Source organism: Perissodus microlepis, chromosome 23 (assembly GCF_051167445.1).
Source record: "Perissodus microlepis isolate ML-2025 ecotype Zambia chromosome 23, ASM5116744v1, whole genome shotgun sequence".
Lineage (NCBI taxonomy): Eukaryota > Metazoa > Chordata > Actinopteri > Cichliformes > Cichlidae > Perissodus > Perissodus microlepis.
This window is the reverse complement of record NC_140482.1, coordinates 4,874,389-4,885,881: the sequence shown is the minus strand read 5'-3', so window position 1 is coordinate 4,885,881 and position 11,493 is coordinate 4,874,389. Positions and strand designations below refer to the sequence as shown.

Below are 11,493 nucleotides of genomic sequence, written 5' to 3'. Positions count from 1 at the left end.
ATACTTTGCATGCACGGAAAATAAAATTAAAAAATGTAGGTGCAAATGCAAAGTTGAACGAGTATCTGCAAACGACACACATACACAAATATGCACAAAACAATATACATGCAGACATGCACGAGTCAGGCACTGTCCACGTTGTAGTGACTCGCTCATTTGTCTTCATCTTACAGTAAGACCTTTAAAGTTATCTCACCTTGAAAGATCATGGGAAAATTATGGTTCAGATGTGGTAGGGCGCTGGCATTCTGTTGGCAGTCAAAAATATGTGGTACACTGGTCTGTCCTACATAGAATCGGTATTGGTGTCAGTAATGCTGAACCTGTATGTACATGCTTACAGCGCACTCAGTGGAAAGCACCTGCACACCACGAGCGCCCCCACACTTCCTCCTCGAACCTAAAGGTGACGATGCTGCTGTGGGCGGAGTCTCGCGGTGCCTTCATTAAGGCTGCGCCGAGGAGAGCTCCGTGCGGCGTTGCGCTCAGACCGGTCGGACCGGTCCGGTAGTTAAACGGCAGTTTAACGTTCAACCCGGGAGACACTCAGAGAGGAAACAGGTGAGTCTGAGCTTTTCTTTAAACTGAAGCTTCGAAAACATTCAGGAACTTTTTTTTTTACCTCTTCATAGTTACTGCTAATGCTAATGAACATATGCTGCGAATGAAATACGTGTGGAATTAATAAAAGACTCTTAGGAACACCGTGCTGCTTCATTCAAAAAGTAGTAGCAGGACTGTAAGAGGATATGACAGGACACTGAGACAAATGGCCCAGGATCATGGATGGAAACAGAGACTGTGATAATATAGTAAAGTGTGACAACTAATAACCCGTATTATACGCCTAATATTAATAACAGAACAGGAAATATTTTTATTAGTAATTAACTACGACACTGTAAATCATAAAAATTAAATAAAGCAGGTAATTATGCCTTTTAAGGTCCCTTTGAATTAAAGCTAAAGAACAAAACAGAAGTATAAAGTGGCAGAAAGCAGAGTGACAGGAACTGTTTCAGAATGTAACATAGTGTATTATTTGGTTATATTGCAACATCAAACGCTACTTATGATTTTAATTTGAGAACAAATAGATTTGAAGTATTAGCACCAGATAAATCATAACCAAAAGAACCAGCATGAAGCACAGCACAGGAGTAGTGAGAGGTTCCTGTCATAAAGTCCTCCAGAGTGCCCAAGAGTATTTTAAAGAAGTGAAGTGAATCAGGTCTAAAATTGGGTAACTATGTTTCCTAAAAAGGGGGCAAATATAATCAAGTCTGAGAAAGCTGGAAATAAAAGATGTTTCCTTAGCCTTTCCCTCAAGACCCTGGTTAACCATGTGCTAATTATTTCAATTTAATATTGACTCTCATGCAAGAGTAAACTTGCTACCTGGAAATGCACTAGGTCTCCTATGTACATGAAATTTTGTTTTCACAAAGACCTTCCGATTCAATCTTTGTCGTCCTCCACAGATCAGAGCACCGCAACAAAAACAGTAAACACAAACACCGGTCCAGATGCAGGACCCTCATACTACAGTCCCACATCATGGGTTGTGATTGCTTTGCTTACTGAAAGGATTTGCAGTTGTTACTAGATAGCAGCAGCTGACATAAACATCACTTCTGTAAAATTCAGCCAGTCTTACAGCCTTTTATCCCAATGTAACAAAGCAATGCTGGTGCATGTATGCAGCTTCCCTCTATCATAACTGCACACCAGCTTTCCTTAGAACCCGCCTGCTTGTTAAGGTTCTTTCAAATTACACACCTCAAGTTAGTTTCAAGTGATTTCTGAGATTTCTGTGTTTGTTTGTTTGTCTAATGCAGGGATGCCAAACTCATGTTGATATAAGAAAAAGAATTGTAATGTCAACAGTATGTCTCGGTTTATCTAAAGGATGAAGAAATGCTGATGTATTAAATGAAAGAAGTCTGTCACCATGACTGGTTGGGTTTAAATTGTAAGAAATAAATGCAGAAAATTACAAAAAAAAGTTCTGGTAGCTCATTGCTCAGATTGTCCTGTCAGTATAAAACAAAGTTTCTGTAAATTCACAAAAAATGACAGATTTTTTATTGTGTAATTTCTACATTAGATCAGATTTGTCAGTTGCTCAGTTATTTTGGAGTAGTATGAGCAGTTGCTGCAGAGGTCCTTATTAGGCGAAACAGGGCAAGTTGTAAAATTTATCAGAATACAGACCAAAATTTATGCCCTTGTTCACATGTTCCAAAGATGTACAGTGGGCTGGATTGGAGTCTGTGTCAGGCTGATTCTGGCCCCCAGCCCTTATGTTTGACACCCATTGTCTAACATCTCTGCTTATATCAACACATATTTTGCAGTGTGGACTGAATTTATAAAGGGGTTGCATAATAAATAAAGAAATTACCTGTTTTGTAAGTACAATAATGACTCTGCATTACTTTACTTACATTATAATCAATCTAGTCCTTGTCGGCCACTGAGAATATCTTTATAGAATTTTTATTTTATATTCCTTGCCATTTCTACTGCCCTCTTGGCCTTTTACTTACAAATGGAGGATATATAACACTCACTTTACCAAAAACTGATTGCAGTTTCTGACAAAAGTTTTATTTCTGGCTCAAAATGACTCAATGCTATTTATGAGCAATATATTTGACAGCTTATAGGCCAACATATGGTGGCCCTGAGAGGCCAAACGGACTGCAACTTAAGAAAACACCAGCAATAAGAAAAACGCTGCAAAAGCACACAAAACATAACGGTAATGGGAAAAATGACAACGAAAATGGGAAAAAAGAAAACAGAAATATGAAAAACAAAAAAAAGAAATGGGGAAAAAACACAAGGGAAGTGTTTCTGGGGAGACAACCCGATGGACCAGTTGCAGGAACCCAAAACATGGTAGCTGTGTTTTATCATGATTCATATAATACTGATGATGGATTTTTAGGCTAATAGTTGGGCTAACACACTTACCTCTCATCTTTTCTTTCGTCACAAAACCGATAGATCCTCCACTTCTTTTAAGTGTCTCCCAGCACAATTCTTAGCATATTTTGGTTCCTGCAACTGGTCCGTTGGGTTATTGTCTCCCCAGAAACACTTCCCTTGTGCTTTTGGAAATCTGTTTTCTCTTTTCCTATTTCCGTTGTGTTTTGTGTGCTTTTATTTATTTATTTTATTACTGGTGTTTTCTTAAGTTGCAGTCCGTTTGGCCTCTCAGGGCCACCGTACCAACAACTCATTTACAACAGTTGAAATACCAGCAAATATTTTTATGGCAAATCTTTATGCAAGATGATCATTCTTTCAAAAAATGTCTCTATTAGCTTTATTAGCTGGCAGTGTTAAAGTAAGAGGCTAAAATTAATAGGTGACCAACTTAGGATGACGACTTAAGCTCTGAAAGGTTCAACCACTGACTGCACTACTTCTCTTACACTGAACAGATTGCAAGGTTTAGGGAACACAATATCTTACATGATTTCTGGAGCATTTCTGCATGTGTACACATTGGATATGGCAGCCAGATTTACAGCTAACTCCACTGCAATTCAGTCAGCTTTTTACAAACAAGAATTAATGCTTGGGTTTTGAGACAAAAGAACCACAATTTCACCTCATTTTGCAACCTTTTACAGCTTATCTAGACTGCAAAGAAGTGTTCTAGTCTAGATCGAGAGAGACAGAGGGAGAGATAAAAATTTATTAATCCCCTGGTGGGTTCCTGTGGGAAATTCATTTAAAAAAAAAAAAAAAACAAGAAAAAAACACACCTATTCATGGCAGCAGTGGGATTTGAAACCATGCCCCTAAAGAGACTGGAGCCTTAATCCAGTGCCTTAGACCGCTTGGCCACGCTATCAAATGTTGTCTCCTTGTTTTATCAGCCGTTTTCAACTGTTCACATGTTTTTGCATCGCTTTGGTCATGCATCTTGTTCATGTTTTGTTCATCTTGTTGCAGGAATCGCACTTCTTCTGTAAAACCAAGGAACAACTCAATGCCATCCTGTGTGCTGCCAAACCACAGCTTGCACAGATTTCCAGATCTAACTACCAAGGATCAAAAAGTCAAGAGTGCTTGAAGTAATTCCTTAGAAACGCATGCAAATGTTTCAGATGTCTCTTTCATAAACGTCTTACACTGTCTGTGTATATAAGAAGATATAGATGACTGTAGACAGAAGTGTTCTAAGCCGTGTAACAAATTCACCATTGGGCACATTTAGTTTATTTCTGTCATACAGCCATAAAAGGTTTTAAACATGGCCATGGAAGCAGCGGACATGATCGTTGTAGCGATCTACTTCATCCTGGTGTTAGGGATTGGCTTCCTTGCAATGTGGAAAGCCAATAGGAACACAGTGAGCGGCTACTTCCTGGCGGGGCGCTCGATGAACTGGGCAGCTGTGGGAGCTTCTCTATTTGTCAGTAACATAGGAAGTGAGCACTTCATTGGATTGGCTGGATCAGGCGCTGCTAGCGGTCTCAGCGTGGCTGCATGGGAGCTCAATGCTGTATTACTGCTCCAGTTTTTAGGCTGGGTGTTCATTCCAGTCTATATCCAGTGTGGCATCTACACTATGCCAGAGTACCTGTCCAAGAGATATGGGGGGAATCGACTGAAGGTGTACTTTGCTGCTTTATCTCTTGTCCTTTACATCTTCACCAAGCTGTCTGTGGATCTCTATTCTGGAGCCTTGTTCATCAAAGAATCCTTAGGTTGGAACCTCTATCTGTCCATCCTCCTCCTCATCGCCATGACAGCTCTGCTGACCATCTCCGGAGGTCTGGTTGCTGTTATCTACACGGACACAGTTCAAGCGTTCCTCATGATTGCTGGGGCTCTCTGTCTGACAGGCATCAGCCTCTTCAAAGTGGGAGGGTTCGAAGGTCCTTGTTTCTCTTTCATGAATTTATGTCAATTGTTTAACTAAACAATGCTTAACCGTGTTTTGGCATGTCTTTGTAAGGTGTGAGACACAGTTACATGGAGGCCACTCCAAACATCAGTGCCATCTTGCTGTCTTCACCAAATCTGACGTATTCTGAGTCCTGCTATAACCATGCCACTCCGAAGCCAGATAGTCTGAAGATCCTCCGAGAGGCCCAGGATCCAGACCTGCCATGGCTTGGTTTCTTACTCGGCCAGACTCCTGCCTCTATTTGGTAATGCTATTTCTTTTAAGACTAATTTCCTTACCAATACAGTTTTGTACAGCCTTGTGTGTTTAAACACTCCTAATCCCTAAAAGATTTACTCTGAGCCAGGTGTTTTTCTTTTTTTGCCACCTGTCAGATTTGATTGCTTTAAGTAAAAGTAGACTGAATTTGTTACCATGAAATGCTGCCCGGAGGAGCATTTATTCTTGCTCCTTGGCTTTGCATGCTTCATTTAATTTTTTTTGTAGTGCTACCCTCATGGCAAGTATGCTAATCAACCATGCAACATGTGTGCAAGGTCCTGGTTGCTCGCTGGCATCGCAGCCAGGACCTTGCGCACATGTTGCATATGATTTATTTTCCTCAAAAAAACAATGAATTATACAGTTAGAAATTCTTAAAGTAGAGGCAACACATATATATTGAGTGGTCCTTCTTCACAGTAAGAAGGTCCGTGGTTTGGTTCAAGCCATGGAGCAAGAATCCACACTCCTCAGGTTGGCATTATTGGCAGTAAGGTCAGTTTCAAGCAGTTAAATCTGACAATTGAGAAATCTTTCTTTGTGGGTACTCCAGTTTCCTCCCACGGTCCAAAGACATGCACTTAGTGGGGTTAGTTTGTGATTGTTAATTGGCTATAGGAGTGAATGTGAGTGTAAATGGTTGTCTGTCTCCCTGAATTACCCCTGTGACAGAATGGTGACCTGCCCAGCGTATAACCTGCGTCATGCACTATGGCAACTGGGATAGGTTGTAAACCACCACAACCCTAAATTGGAAGAGTGGAATAAAATGGATGGATGGAAATTCTTAATGATGTTTAGTTCTCATTCTTTTTCTCTAACATCGCTAAAAGTCCAATAAAGGCTTTAAATATCCCAGTGGTCAATGATTGACCTATAAAGTCATTTCAGTGTCAACATACATTTCTTTCAGTGAAAATGTTTCATGATTTGTCAGACTGTGAGATCTGAGGTGAAGGACTGACTGAGAGACCCTCCGTGGAGCCACAGAACAAGCACGGTCTCAGAAATATCCCTAGAATAGTTCTCACAAAGCTGACTTTTGGGGTCATTACAAATGGCACAGGTAGTCCAGAGTATACTAAATAGAGGTAAGTACCAATTAGCAGACTAATTTCTGTGTTTATGTGCTCCAGGTACTGGTGTGCAGATCAGGTGATTGTTCAGCGGGTTCTGGCAGCAAAAAATATTGCTCATGCCAAAGGGTCAACAATCATGGCCGGTTTCCTCAAAATCCTGCCAATGTTTATCATTGTCATCCCAGGTAGAGACATTAACCACCCTATGAATATCACAGATAAAATTCTGACTCTATACTCACTAATTGTCTTACTGATGTATCCTATGTGATCATGATTCCAGGAATGATTTCCAGGATCTTATTCGCTGATGACTTGGCGTGTATCAGTCCAAAGCACTGCATTGAAGTGTGTGGCTCTGCAGCTGGCTGCAGCAATGTGGCTTACCCAAGGCTCGTCATGTCAGTAATGCCCGTCGGTCTCCGCGGGTTGATGATGGCTGTTATGATTGCAGCTCTAATGAGCGACTTGGACTCTATCTTTAATTCTGCAAGCACCATCTTTACCCTAGATATTTACAAGATGCTACGAAAGCGGGCGTCGTCCAGAGAGCTGATGATAGTAGGCAGGCTGTTTGTCGTTTTCATGGTGATCATAAGCATCGCCTGGGTGCCTGTGATCATCGAAATGCAGGGAGGCCAGATATTCTACTACATCCAAGAAGTATCAGATTATCTGACTCCGCCCATAGCGGCTCTCTTCCTGCTTGGCATCCTGTGGCGTCGTTGTAATGAGACAGGTGCCTTTTGGGGAGGGATGGTAGGGTTTTTCCTTGGTGCTCTCCGTTTGGCTTTGGCATTTGTTTATCGAGAGCCACTCTGCGATCAGCCTGATGAACGCCCATCCTTCATCAAAGATATCCATTACATGTATGTGGCAGCCATCTTGTTTTGGATATCATCTCTGGTGGCTGTTGTTGTGAGTCTCTGCACTCCTCCACCCGAAGAGGGACAAATCCAAACCACTACTCTCTGGGGACTAAACAAGACAAAGAAGCTAAAAAATCAAGAAAGAAATGCTGAAAAAGACGTCAATGTTTTGAAACCCCTAAATCACTCAACCTTTAATGGAAACGGTGTTCTTGGTGAAGAAAAGTGTCACAAGAACCCAAACTTGCTCAATGGCTCTGAGACAAATCTTGAAAATGGCCAATCAAGAAGCAGCAATAATGTCACAGCAAGTGATATAGAAACAACCTATTCAGTACAGAATGGTGGCTGTGCTCAGAGTTCAGGCTCCAAAATGGTAGAAAATGAGGAAAGAAGAGGAGTGGAGGATGTGGAGGAGGAAGACGAGAGCTGTGGAGCAGGGGACACAAAAGAGGAGCGTGGATGTTGTATTAAGGTTTTGGATTGGTTTTGTGGATTCCAGGAGAAATTGTCCAAAGATCAGGCCATAACAGTTCAAGAACAGGAGAAGATGGTGGAGGAGCTTCTCTATGAACCTCCAACGACCAGAATCATCTTAAACATCGCACTGGTGGTGGTTTGCTCAGTTGGGATCTTTCTCTTCATCTATTTCTCCTTATAGGTTCAGTTATTTCCAAACAGAAGGCCAAATTTGTCCAAGAAATACAGAACAGGCATGTTTGATACAGTTAATTACCCATTACACAAATGAACAAAAGCCACATTTTAAGGATACAAAAGGCATGGGGCTACCATATTTTATTTTGTTATTCAATATTCAAAAGATGGTAGAGTTTGAGATGTACTTGTTGGCAATACACTTAGATGCCCATATATATATGACAAAGTGAAACCCTTTAAAAAGCATTTACCCACGTTGCCTTTCGTATATTTTTGTTGTGCTGGGTATATGCATACATACGCATATACTGTAGGTCAGCGGTCCCTAACCACCGGGCCATGGACCGGTCCGTGAGTCGTTTGGTACCGGGCCGCGAGAGTTGAAGCTCCGGTGTGAAATTTACGGTTTTAAGGGTTTTTATCATTAACTCGGTTTCCCTGGGTCTTTTCCCGTGTTGTAGTTGTGTCCCTTATTTTGAAAGAAATATTTACACGTTACCATAGCGACCAGAGAGCATTAAGGGACAGAGAGGAGGATGTTACTCTCAATGCTGTTGGCGCATTTCAGGAGGACGCTGCTAATAAAGTTACACAGTGAATTCGCATTCATTATTATATTTTCAAAATGCCACAGTTTTTGTCTTGGTCGTATCATTTTATTGTGTTTAATTTATCCACGACACCTTAAAGGCCGGTTCGTGAAAATATTGTCTGACATTAAACCGGTCTGTGGTTTAATGTCAAAAGGTTGGGGACCGCTGCTCTAGATATTGTACCTAGAGTATGTAGGTACAATACTGTAAAACACCAAGCTGGTGCTTTACATGGTTTTAGTTTTTTGTAGAGAGAAAAGCTCTGATGTTTTGCCTTTAGCCTATATAATAAAAAAAACACGTCATGCGTTAGGCCAGACCTTCCCAAAGTGTGGGAACCATTGCACGGGGGGGCGCGGTATGAAAAGGAAAAAGGGGAAAAAAAAAAAAAACACTGCTAGCACTGGGCGCCTCCACAAACGCAAATCAGGAGATGAAGCATCGCTGAATATGTTTCCAAACCAACTTCATTCTAAGCCAAAGACTAGAAAATATGGTGAAGCAAATCTTCCCTTTGGTTTCACCTGCACAAGTGCCGAGGTAGCTCTCCTCTGCAGAATTGGTTTTCTGCAGGGGATCAGGAGCAGCGCTGGGCTCTCCAAATCACGGACAAACAGTATCCCACATTCTTGATTTTTAGTTCACAATCACTTGTTGTAATGACTAACTACTCCTGACATTTTGGAGATGTTTGCTCTTTATACAGTAAAGTTACAGTTGGATACAAATAACATCAGGCTGATCCTGCCACGATTTGTTCCCCCGGTTCAAATCACAGACAAACAGTATCTCACAGCTGTTTATGTTTTTAAACCCATTTTGCACAGAGAGGCATTTTTGAAAAATGTATTGATAGCAATGTTGAATATTATTAACACAGGAAAAAAACAACATGTAAAGTAATCACACCGTGACGCCTCTACCTTTCTAAATAGAAGAACAGTAGCTGCGTGTAAAACCTGCAGACAGTCAGATTAACAGTATCTTGTCTCTATCTGCCATTCTGCAATTCATCTCATGTAAACAATAACGTGGTGCACAGCGTGACGTGAAAAAAGGCACATACCTTTGACGTTGCGTGATGAACTCTGTATTCCTCGTCCACACGTAAATGCAAAAAAGGAGTTTCAAAAAATCTCAGTTTTCGGTGATTCCAAACGGCGTTTACGTGTGGACGACACAGCTGCGTTTTCAAAAATACCCGTGTAGGTGTGGACGCAGCGTAAAAGAGTTAGTAGTTTATTTTCTTACTACCTGTAATTTATTGCAGATTACTTGTATGTGCTTAATTGTTTACTAAATGTTTGAGGTGTGAAAGAAACCGCAATGGAGCAAAAGATGGGTGTGTGTGGTTGGAGGATGTGTTAGTGCGTGTGCGTGTGCGAGGGGGGGCGCGAACATTTTTCTTGTAAAACAAAGGGGGGCCCAGCAAAAAAAGTTTGGGAACCGCTGTGTTAGGCTGTTGGGAAAATACAAATACAAAAATACAAAAGAAGAAAAATGTGATTTCAGAAAGTAGAGTTTGACCGAAATAAATACATAATCTAATGTAATATTTTTTTATATACATTTTATAGTAAATTTATATTTTCTGACTCTATACTCACTAATTGTCTTACTGATGTATCCTATGTGATCATGATTCCAGGAATGATTTCCAGGATCTTATTCGCTGATGACTTGGCATGTATCAGTCCAAAGCACTGCATTGAAGTGTGTGGCTATATGTATAAATTATTTTAATTCATTTGGATTTTTTATTCTGAACTAACATGAGTAAATGTGTACAAATAATGACTCAAAGTGCACTCTTGTATAAGTACAAAGTTTATTTTAATGCACCTTGTGTTTTTACAATGACTGTCTGTCAGTGTATGATTTACACAGGTCATTAGTAAACTTGTTTTAGTTGTAAATCAGGTTTTACAAAAAATATGAAGTTGTCAATGAGCTACTCGCATAATTTTATAAATTACATTTTATTTATATAGCGCCAAATCACAACAACAGTCGCTTCAAGGCAATTAGGTTTAATTGTCTCGTACTCATTTGCATATAGGTACATGAGGTGTTTTTTCCGTAGTGCCACATTTATAACACTGTACACTTGATGATGTCAGTTGAAAACATAAATTGACTGCCAGATTTGTTTTTGTTGTGTGCTACAGATACAATTGCGTAATTTTGAATTGATGCCAATGGGAATGTGTTCATGATATTCATAATGAATGTGAATGGCTGAAATTTCTGTGACTACATCTTTTCATTTAAATGGAAATGTAGGTAATTCTGTTGTTTTTAGCCGTTTTTACTTCCAAGACATATGATCATGACACCTGGATTAGTACTTGATGCATATTTGAGTTCGGAAAAGCATTTGGTGTGATGGTCATGTTTTATTTTATCTGTACACATACGCAGAACTCAAAGGGTGCCTTGCACTTACTTTAATCACAAATTAATTAATTAATTGTGAATTAAAAGATGTCAAATTGTAAGAAGTTTTGCTGACCCTGATCATCAATTTAAAGATAGGACATACTTATATTGCAATATTTCCATTATATTATTTAGCACTGAGCACTTAAACAGCAACAGATTAAGTTGGACAAAAATTAAAACAATTTATTTTATTTTTTTTAAGAAACTGATTGAAAGTTGTACAGATTTAAAGTTTACCACTAGTAAGTTCTTTAAAAGCATATTTTACAATAAAAACTTTTTAAAAAATGAACTACTAAAAACAAGTGTCTTTTATGTAATTCTTTTATAAATTGATCTTTGCATAATGTAACTGCCATTTTAAGCACACTGAGGGTTTAAGTCTATTTATGTGTGTATATATCAGGACTATCACATGTTAATGGTGCGCAGTGGTTGGAAACTGGTGAACACTGCAAACTTTACAAGCTTTCTTTGACCTGATTTGCTTTATTGAGAATTAGGGGAAAATGTGAGTTATATCTGTTTATAACTACAGAACATATTTTTAAGACAGACATCCAGCAGATGGATTCATTTCCAGCAATATTACCACTCATGGTATTCCTGCAACCAGCTCAACCGATACATAAGAACACCCAAGCCGGGCATCTTTC

General features: G+C 39.8%; 1 protein-coding gene across 2 annotated transcripts; it reads left to right on the top strand.

Annotated features, from left to right (window-relative positions):
- The first annotated feature begins 465 nt into the window (after positions 1 to 465).
- On the top strand, positions 466 to 11,068 carry LOC146360813 (sodium/myo-inositol cotransporter-like). 2 transcript variants are annotated; one of them, XM_084921979.1, is made up of 5 exons: positions 466 to 564; positions 3,973 to 4,901; positions 4,982 to 5,177; positions 6,331 to 6,458; positions 6,557 to 11,068. In XM_084921979.1, the coding sequence occupies exons 2-5, from the start codon at positions 4,274 to 4,276 to the stop codon at positions 7,801 to 7,803; spliced, it is 2,199 nt and encodes a 732-aa protein (XP_084778105.1). In that variant the 5' UTR covers positions 466 to 564; positions 3,973 to 4,273; the 3' UTR covers positions 7,804 to 11,068. The 2 variants fall into 2 exon arrangements, with proteins under 2 accessions (XP_084778105.1, XP_084778106.1); XM_084921980.1 differs by lacking the exon at positions 466 to 564 and having other exon boundaries at positions 3,779 to 4,901.
- The last annotated feature ends 425 nt before the right edge of the window (positions 11,069 to 11,493 follow it).

Bases quoted from the DNA above. Each gene is read 5' to 3' on its own strand.
- LOC146360813 (XM_084921979.1), top strand. From the start codon at position 4,274: ATGGCCATGGAAGCAGCGGACATGATCGTTGTAGCGATCTACTTCATC. The intron at 4,902-4,981 runs GTCCTTGTTTCT...TGTCTTTGTAAG, and splicing joins CAAAGTGGGAGGGTTCGAAG to GTGTGAGACACAGTTACATG. The intron at 5,178-6,330 runs GTAATGCTATTT...TATGTGCTCCAG, and splicing joins CAGACTCCTGCCTCTATTTG to GTACTGGTGTGCAGATCAGG.